The sequence below is a fragment of the Melanerpes formicivorus genome, unplaced genomic scaffold (assembly GCF_026170545.1).
Source record: "Melanerpes formicivorus ecotype bairdi unplaced genomic scaffold, bMelFor1.0.p_v2 SCAF_13, whole genome shotgun sequence".
NCBI lineage: Eukaryota > Metazoa > Chordata > Aves > Piciformes > Picidae > Melanerpes > Melanerpes formicivorus.
Window position 1 is genome coordinate 12,934,097 of NW_027142365.1, and position 9,243 is coordinate 12,943,339.

Below are 9,243 nucleotides of genomic sequence, written 5' to 3' on the forward strand. Positions count from 1 at the left end.
TGCTTGCCTACAAGTAAGGCCTTGAATTAAATATATTTGGGTTCAGAGTGCAATCTAAATAGTTCTCCAGAACTACTCTGCCACATGATCTCATTGTACTTGATTTACAAGGTAAGCCAATGCCTAGCTCATACATCTGAGAACCCCTTATCCTCCCCTGCTCTGGTACCAGGTTTACTCCTGCTAAATGCAAATTATTAAACAGTCTGCACCACATCACACAGAGTAGCTGCCTTGCTAACACTGTAAAAACTGCAAACCAAAAAGAAATATTTAGATCACCTATAATCAGCACAGAAACTATTTCCCCACCCATGATATCCTTAAAAGAAAGCTCCATAAGCAAAAGTGCACTTTGGAGGAAGAGAACCTCTCACAGAAGAGTCATTTTGGAAGGCACTGTAAGAGGAAGGTCTGACATAGCTTCCTGTAAGAAATGTTGGGTTTTGAGACATTCAAAATATGGTTCTAAGCAGCTAGCAAACCATTAGGATATGAACTATTATTCCCATCTTAAGTTCAAATTTTTATAGCATTTTCAGAGCTTGACTTAGTAGGCAGCCAAGTAGACAGGCAAGGTATACAAGGGTCCTAGGTCAGTTATCATTGCTAACTCACTGCAACTGTTAAGTGCTCCATTTAGCCTATATTTAATTCATTATCATCTTCCCTCAAGCATACTCTGGAACCACCTCCCTGGCAGAGACAAGTATAGCTTCGATCTTTCACCCACCCACCACATTCCCTTCCTCAGGCCGACCTTCCATTTATCTTTCACTAATGCCTAGTATAAAACCAAACAAAGCTTTTGAGAGTCAACACAGATCTGTCTGCTGAGAGGCCTTGAATTCAGACAGAGGAGCTCCCTCTTGGAAAAAATAATTACAGCCCTCACTGTGTAAACATGCTCAAGAAACCACAAGACTCAGTAGGCAGAAACTATCCCTAAGGTGCTGAAGATTGTCAGAGTGCTTCTTTCACAGCAGGGAAATCACAAGCTTCCATTACTCATTTTAGCTTCAAAAACACCTCAAATTCCTATGTTCCAGAAGTAGAATTGAAGCTATTACATACATCAGAAGACAAACAACTAACAAGTTTCAAGTAACCCTGAGCTAAGAAAAGGAAGACTGAGTACACATTAAGTCAAAAAGCCTCCAACTTGACAAACATCAGTCAGCTACTCTACACATTGCAAGTCACCTTCTGTGCTCAAGTGCATGTTTTATGCACTGAAATATACAATTTTGGAGGATCATATTTAATATTGCATATTGGAAAAATATAGTGAGAAAAGTGATAGTGTCCAAGGTCACCACAAAGTCTGTACAGCATTAGCAATCTGCGTATTTGTACATATGCATTATCGTGTATTTGTATATTACTACAGAATATTTCTGATGTCAAAGAAATCCAAGTTTAAAAAACACAACACCCCCACACACACACAGTCTCAGGCCTAGTTTCCAGTGAAGGAAGATACCTTGTTTAAGAATAACTGTTGGCACAACTTGCACTAGTCCACAACCACTCTGCAAGCTACAGGTATTTGCAGCAGGCTCTGAAAAAGCTCTCTTCTAAATTTTAAACAACAGTTATAGGGATTTGGGGTTTGTTTTGGAGGGTTTTGTTTGGTTTTCATTTTGTTTTTATTATTCTGCATGCAAAGGTTTACCAAACTGAACTAGTAAATTGAAGGAAAATTATGTTTACTAATTTGATTAATCTACATACTCAGAACACTTTTAGACAATCTACCCTCCAACTGCCACTCAAGTGCCTTGGTAAGAGAAGAGACAAATTACAGTATCTCACATACTTAGCCTCTTGTTTTGCAAAACATTAACATGAAGAATAGCAGCATGATAAATGTCTTCAGTAAGAATAAAAAACCAAGATGCAATGATTTTACTCGGGTAATAAACCCCTTAATGTATCTTATTTATAGACTGAAAGCTGCTAGACACGTGACAAATTCCAATTTCCTTCAGGTTAACAGCTACCTATGTATACACAAAACAATTCCAGCCAGATGAATCCTCCTGAAAGGTCCTATTTATACCACTTGTCATTTCCCCTACCCTTGCAGCTGGAAAGTGGAATATTTGTTTACGTGTCCTCAGTATTATAGGTTCCTGGATGAAGCCACAATACAATCTCAAAACGTGCAAAAATCCCTCCCCTCAGCGACCATGATACATTTATCACACCCCTGAAAACCCACAATAGAGGTGTGTCCTGACTCCATCACTGTCAAATCAGCACCTAACCAAGTTGGTTTAGCCAAGCAGGTTCCACAATAATTATGTTTTAAGAATACAAATTCCTCCCACTCAGTATAGCTTCACATCTTTGGCATCTGTGATGCTATGTCTTATCACTTCTCTTTACAGTCTACTTTCTGCTGTAAACAAAGCTAAAACAGCATTACACAGATTACCCTGCCCTAGAAAGCCTCCTCATTACCTTTAAGAGATTAATCAAGAAAGATTAAAGTGTCAGATTTTTTTTCCTATACCAGATGCCTTTTCTTCCCTAAGTGATAAACAATCAGATATTATGATGAACTGAAAACACAAAAGGTCCAAGTAACATTACCACATGGTGTCCATGACAGTGGTAGTAGCAGTGTCACTATTGCAATATGATGCTGTTTTGACATGCTCCAGAATTTTACAGTGAGCGTTGCTCAAATCCTAAGGAAATGTAATGCCTACAACCTATAAGCAACACACAAAATACCAAGCAAACTGAGCTTCTGACCTCTTCTCTCCAAAGAGAGAATTCAACTCCATTCACTCCTCACCTAGCATTTGTTTTGTCAGTAATTAACTACAATACAACTTCAGCTCACATAGTTGCTTGTACTGAAAGGATGTGGTCCCACAGTAAAAATCTTGCAAGTGCTCTCATAGCCCTCAAAAAAGTGTATCTGCCAACATGATTTAGTAGCAGTTAAACTGGATCTCAATAAAGGGTTTATGTTAAGTACACAGTTCAGCAGTTAACCTTTAGAGTAGCTACCCACAATCCTTCTACAAACGGATGCTCAACCTGTCTGAATGATAGAAGATCTGGAGCATGCATGAGTTGTTTTTCCTGCAATCAGAACTAGACTGAAATGTTCAAACAATGTTTATAAACACATTAAGAGTGGGTGTCAAGAAGCAGGGGCCAGTCTATTTTCACTGGTACCCTGTAACAGGACAAGGGACAATGGATGCAAACTGTAACACAGGAAGTTCCACCTCAGCAGAAGGAGAAACTTCTTTACTGTAAAGGTGGCAGTTCTAGAACAGGCTGCCCAGAGAGGCACTCCAAAGAGGTCTCCTTCTTTGGAGACTTTCAAAGCCTGCCTGGACATGTTCCTGTGCGGCCTGTTGTAGGCGATCCTGCTCTGGCAGGGGGATGGACTCTGTCTCCAAAGATCCCTTCCAACCCCTACCATTTTGTGATTCTGTGATCTTACCTCAAATGTCTGAGAAATACTTATGGTTATCTTAAAAAAAATATATAATCTTTAATCTTCTTTTTACTGTTGTAACTTTCCATAAACTACAAGACTGGGTACTTTTAAGGTTGCCTGAGTTCACTTTATTTTTTATTCATCAATACCAGAAGCAAAGTCAGAAGTGAAAATGTACTTGACGAATCAGTAGTGTATTTTTCTACCACAACGAACTCAGATGCTCTTTACTGGTTGTGCGAGAATGGACACTTAAAACAGTGTTACACACTCCCATGGCTAGCTCAGTTTATTTTTGCTGAGAGGTTAAAGTAAGAGCCTTGAGCTTCTCTTAAGTTCTGCATCTTTAATTAAAAAACGTTCTTCCCAACACAAAATACTTCAAATGAAAAATCCCACACCAATTAATTTCTGGAAAGTATGATGTCAAACACCTGACTCAGATCTTCCTGTTACTAAGCTAAGGAGTTGCTGCTTGGACACACCTAAGAGTCCATCATTGCTAAGGAGTGAAAAGCTGGTGCTGCAAACTAGGATTTTATTTTTAGGAAAATATTTTCTTTTCATCCTAGCTCTATGCATACAATAGTACAGCTGATGCAGGACAGTTAGTGGATCTCAGCTCTATTTTTCTTATTTCTGTGCAAATACTGCAACTCAAATGCCAAGTTATACAGTAATTATTTATTGATACAGTAGGACTGTAACAGGTAATTTTATTTTTAAAAACTGTGACTAGAAACAAGCATCAAAACAGAGAGGAATTTTGGAACAAGAGTTCCAGCCAAGCTTTGTTTTAGCAAGAAGTTTCTTCTAAGGAGAAAAGCAAACACTGCTGGCATAAAAATGGCCATTGAATTTCAGAACAAACATGAGATGATTGAGGTGTTTCTAAGCAAGTAGTACAGCAGCCAGGGAACACAGCTCTCCCTTTTCACATCACTATAAGCTAGAATATTTGCTTACTGTTAAACCAGTATCATCTGAAAAATGTCTTTATTATCCATTTCATGGATGAAGTAAAAAAAAAATAAAATTAGACAGCAACATTAAACAATACTACTGTTTCAGTTAGAGATTGCTATTTTTGATTCAGGTTTAAAGTTGCATTGTAGACATAAGCATTTTTATTTGTGTGTTTCTAACTAAACAGTGTTTTCCTTCACGCTAGCCAAGACAAAAGTAAAGAATGCACCTTGCTTTTTGCATTTATACAGAAAAGTACTGACTTTGCTTTCAGCAACACACATGAATTACCTTTTCCTTTTGAACACTCTGCAGACAAAACCTGCAGTAATAGCAAGTGATCTTCATTACCCCGATTCTAACCTTAAACCTAGCCTTGCTCTCATTTACTACCAAATAGTAGTTTAAAAGGTAATGAAAAATAAATGTCTCAAGATCTTTCCAGGATCACAGAGGTTACATTTACACACTCACAAAAAAATAGCACTCCAACCAAATATGAAGATACAAGCAAGTAGCCACAATACTTTCTTAAAGGCCACAGAAATAAGGAATATATTGCAATCATTACTAGAAACATCTGGACAATTGAAGGTTAGCATTCATTTGCATGAATGCCCAAAACACCTCATCACTCCAGTCATCTGACAGCACTGTTTTCAGCTTAGGCTTCAGTTTGAAATCCTCCAGTGTCACTACATTCAGCAATTTACTTTTCTGTTAGGGCTAGGTAGAGAAATAGTTGTTGGGGTTTTTTTTAAACAGTATAGTGTGTTATGCAGAACTACAAAGTTACTCAGTTGCAAACAGTTCTACATTTAAAAACTAAGGGATGAACAACTGTATTATAAGCTTGCTACTCCTCATCTTATTCAAAAGCCTGAAATTCATGAGCAAATAGTTTTCAATTTTTGTATACAGGTACATTTGTGATGTTTAACATAAAAGTCATATACTCATAACAAGTTACCCTATTATCTGTTTTAACAGAACCATTATATTTAATTAACAGGAAGAGCCATTAGAAAATAAAATCAAAACAAGCAATCTTTAATAATTTAAAAGCTCTTTACTAGTTAAAATGTTTTGTCCTGTGGAAAGACAACACTTCTTCAAAGTCTGCTCTTTAAAACAGACCAACACCCTATGTCCCCTCAAATAGCAGTCACACACTGGATACAAATGAAACAAGTATTTTATCTAATACAAATGAAAACAACTCACTTGTCCAGAAAGCCAATCATGCCAGCAATTACATGGGAGCCAGGAAGAGAAGGGAGGACAGATAGCTCAGAATGACAGAGGAGTCAAGGAAAGAGGGTTTGGTTGCAATCACTGATTTCCCTCCCTCCGCTCTTCCACAGAGAAGTCAAATCTGCAGTCTAGTACAAGCTCTACTTCCACCGCCTTCTGGTTTTCACCTCCCATCTATCATTACAGGCAACTCCCAACTATTAAAGAACCCTTTACTATTTCAGCACAGACCCGAGCACACACAGAAGGTGTAAGTCCTTCAACCAGCTGAGGAAAGCAGCTATGAACAAAACGAAACAAAAAAGTGGCTCAATGACTACCTCTCCACAGGTAGTCAATGTGACATGTAGCAATAAAGACAGAAACCAAAGAGCTAAAAGGAACCAAACATAAGGCATAATGAGGAAGGTTTCTAGAAATTGTTTCAAAAGATGGAGTGTTCCTGCTACTATCCTCCCACAGAAGAGGTGGCTGGCTCCTGCCTCCAGATGGAAGGTTGAGAACTTAGTGAAAACCTCAAGTCAGCTTATTAAAAAAATAAAAATAAAAAAAAAAAAAAAAAACAAAAACCCAACACCCAAACCAAGTTCAAGTAACTGAAGAGTTTAAAGGATCAAGTCATAACTTTCAGAACATCTATCATGTCATATACTTGCCATTACAAAAAAACCAACAGTGCATCAATCCGTTATTAGGATTTTGTGTAACAGAACACAAATACAGTCGCTGCTACCCTATCTAGTAATTTGGGAGGCATTTGTCCCAGATACAGCAAGTCCTGAACTTAGGATCATTGAAGGATTAATTTATTTTTGTGGTTTGTTTTGGTCAGTTTTACCAATGCAGAAAGCAACCAAGTACAGTTGCAAGACTAAATATTAACCCTGACCAGAAAGCCCCACATAATCACTCAATGCCACCAATGTTTTACTCCAATATAGCAGTTAGCATACTTTAAAAGTATTTAAACACTGTAAGTTTTCCTCTACAGTAGAACTGCTGAAAGATGTGGAGATTTTATTTTTCAAAAAGTCAAAACCCACCAAGGTTTCTAAATTTAACCACTGATTTTAAACAGAATATGTAGTGCCACAATGAATGGGTATTGACCAATTAAGAGAGACCATTTGCTCTAGTTAAGATTTTCTGTTTTCCAGGTTTGGTTCCTTACTCAGAGTTTACCTATACAACCTTAGCAAGAAGAGATGTAGTCCAAGATGCTAACTTGCCAACTGAAATAAACCCAAATTACTTCATTTCACAAGCATGCTTTCATTCTTGTAGCTCCAGACCCATGAAACGTCATGTTGTATTGACAAATATTAACAGACCAGAGCATTTAGGAAGTCATCCTAAAAGAAGGATTTTATTAAATCACCTCCTTCAGTTTCAGATACCATACAAAGAACCCTCAAGAAAAAGAATGCAAAACACTTTCTTGGTAGCCTCAAGAGACAGAATATAAAAAACCAAACCCAAAGACAGACAGTAACTGACACCTAAGTTACTTTCAGCAATGCAGAACCAGAACTGCCTCTACAGAGTATTTATATGAAAACACAAATTACCAGTTAGTAAAACCAAAACAAACGTTAGGCACAAAGTGTGTCTGTACAACACCAACGAAACCAGGCAATAAACCACCGTGTTTTCATTTTATACTCCAGCTCCACATTGTAGCTAAATTACACACTGAACAAAAAGGATTATCTTTCCCCGTCACATCCAGATTGTTTTGTAACAGGCCTCAGACTTTGCAAGGTGACTTCAGTTAAAACACATTTACAAGCGTGCCAAAGGCCAAATGGACTGTTTATGCTGTTTGTTGGTGCTGGGTTTCATTCATATTTCTTTAAAAAGTTGTTAGAAGAGACTGGTTTATAGATCACCAGCAGCAACGAACCAGAGCCTGCACTGTTGTTCGGCCTTTTCTTCCCCCAAAAAACTTCTTTACGGACAATTACTTCGATGGTAGCTCCCATGGAATGCATTTCAAGTGTGTGTTTAGTGATCAAACTCATCACTCAGAGACATCCTGGCCGGGGGACACACTGCAGGACTCGTTTGTTGCTTTCCGCCTCATAATTCACGCGTTTTCCGTGGACACACTGAAGCGTGCCCTGTGGCTCGGGCTCGGCAATGAAAGCTCATGCTACGCCCCAAGTCGCAAGCCTTTCGCTAGACAGAGCCTTTGTCAAAGCTTTCGGGACCTGCCGCCGCCGACGTGTCCCTGCAGCCCAATGCCCACTGCTCGGGGACCTCTGCCCCCGCCAGCTCCTTGTTCATTGCCCGGCCACATACAGACTAGCCGACGTCGTCCACAGCTCTGCCTGCCCTCCTCCCCTTCCCCCCACCACCCCAAAAAGGCCACCCCCCCCCTTCCCGAGGCGTCCCCGCCCGCGGGCGCTCCTGAGCGCCTCAGCCCTGCCCTCTCGCCTCACACCGCGCCCATCCCCACGGTATTTGACCCCGCCGACCCCTGACACCCCTCTTCCCCCCGAAGCGCTTCCCCCGCCTTTCCCGTCCGGGGCGGCCCCTTACCGCGATGACGACGGTGTCGTCGCCCTGAAACTTAGCGATGTACTTGTCGCCGCGGGTCACTTCGGACTCGTTGAGGGGCCTGAAGCGACACATCACTTTGATGTTACACTCCGCCGGGTCCGCCATCTTAGGCCAAAGCCGCCTCCGGGGCGCTCAGCTCCGCCGCCACCTGCCGCTGCCTCTACACCGCCCGCTTCGGGGGTCTCGCAAGCCGCCGTTGCCGCCGCTGACCGGGAAGCCCTGCGTCCGCTCAAGCAGAAGGGAAAAGGGAAGGGCTCCTTCCTGGCCGCCGCCGCCGCCTCCCGTTCTCACTTCCTCCCCAATATGGCAGCCATGGTGGCGCCTGCAGCCGGCAACTCCCGGCCCTCTCGCGCCGGGCAGAGGCGGCGCTGCCGGCGGGGCAGGGGGGTGACGTCACCCTCCGCAGCGCCGCTCTCCTCCCCTCAGCTGGGAGCTGCTGCGCAGGCGTAGCTCTGCTCAGGCTCGGCCCCGTGAGCAGCGCAGGGCGCAGGCGCCAGGTGGCTTCGGGGAGGGGCTGTAGGTGTGGCCGGGTCGCCTCCGGGGGTTTGCCGCCTGTCTTCTCCTCGCCTTACCTGGCACAGTCCCCCGCTCCCCTTCTGTCCGGAGCAGGTGTGAGGGCACCCAGCTGTGGTTAACCTCGGCTGCCGTGCAGCAAGGGGAGACGACACCTCGGCCAGCCGCCTTGGCAGGGAGCCGCCGAGCACCCTCGGGCTGGCAGCAGCGGTCCCGGGCTGCGCTGATGGGCAGTGCCGGGAGGCGTTTGCAGGCGTCGGAGAACTCAGTATTTTACGAAGTGCCCATGAGCTTTGTTGCTTCCAGAACTGGGGAGCGGAGAGCTTGGGCGAGTGGGATCAGGGAACAACTTCTGGTATCGGTGATCCTGCTGTGACAGGAGGGTTGGACTAGATGATCTCTCGAGGTTCCTTCCAGCCCCTGATGCTCTGTGATTCTGGTGTCACCTCCGGTGATGGGAGGTTCTCCCCACTCTTTCATCC

General features: G+C 42.6%; 1 protein-coding gene across 3 annotated transcripts in view; it reads right to left on the reverse strand.

Annotated features, from left to right (window-relative positions):
* KIF5B (kinesin family member 5B) overlaps nucleotides 1-8,608 on the reverse strand; it is a 32,197-nt gene extending 23,589 nt beyond the window's left edge. For 2 of the 3 annotated variants that reach the window (XM_068146224.1, XM_068146223.1), the window contains exon 1: nucleotides 8,228-8,607. In XM_068146224.1, the coding sequence (XP_068002325.1) occupies nucleotides 8,228-8,353 (126 nt within the window). In that variant the 5' untranslated portion in view covers nucleotides 8,354-8,607. Of the gene's footprint in view, nucleotides 1-8,227 lie in introns of all 3 variants that reach the window. The other variant, XM_068146225.1, reaches the window with a different exon arrangement.
* Between the last annotated feature and the right edge of the window lie 635 nt (nucleotides 8,609-9,243).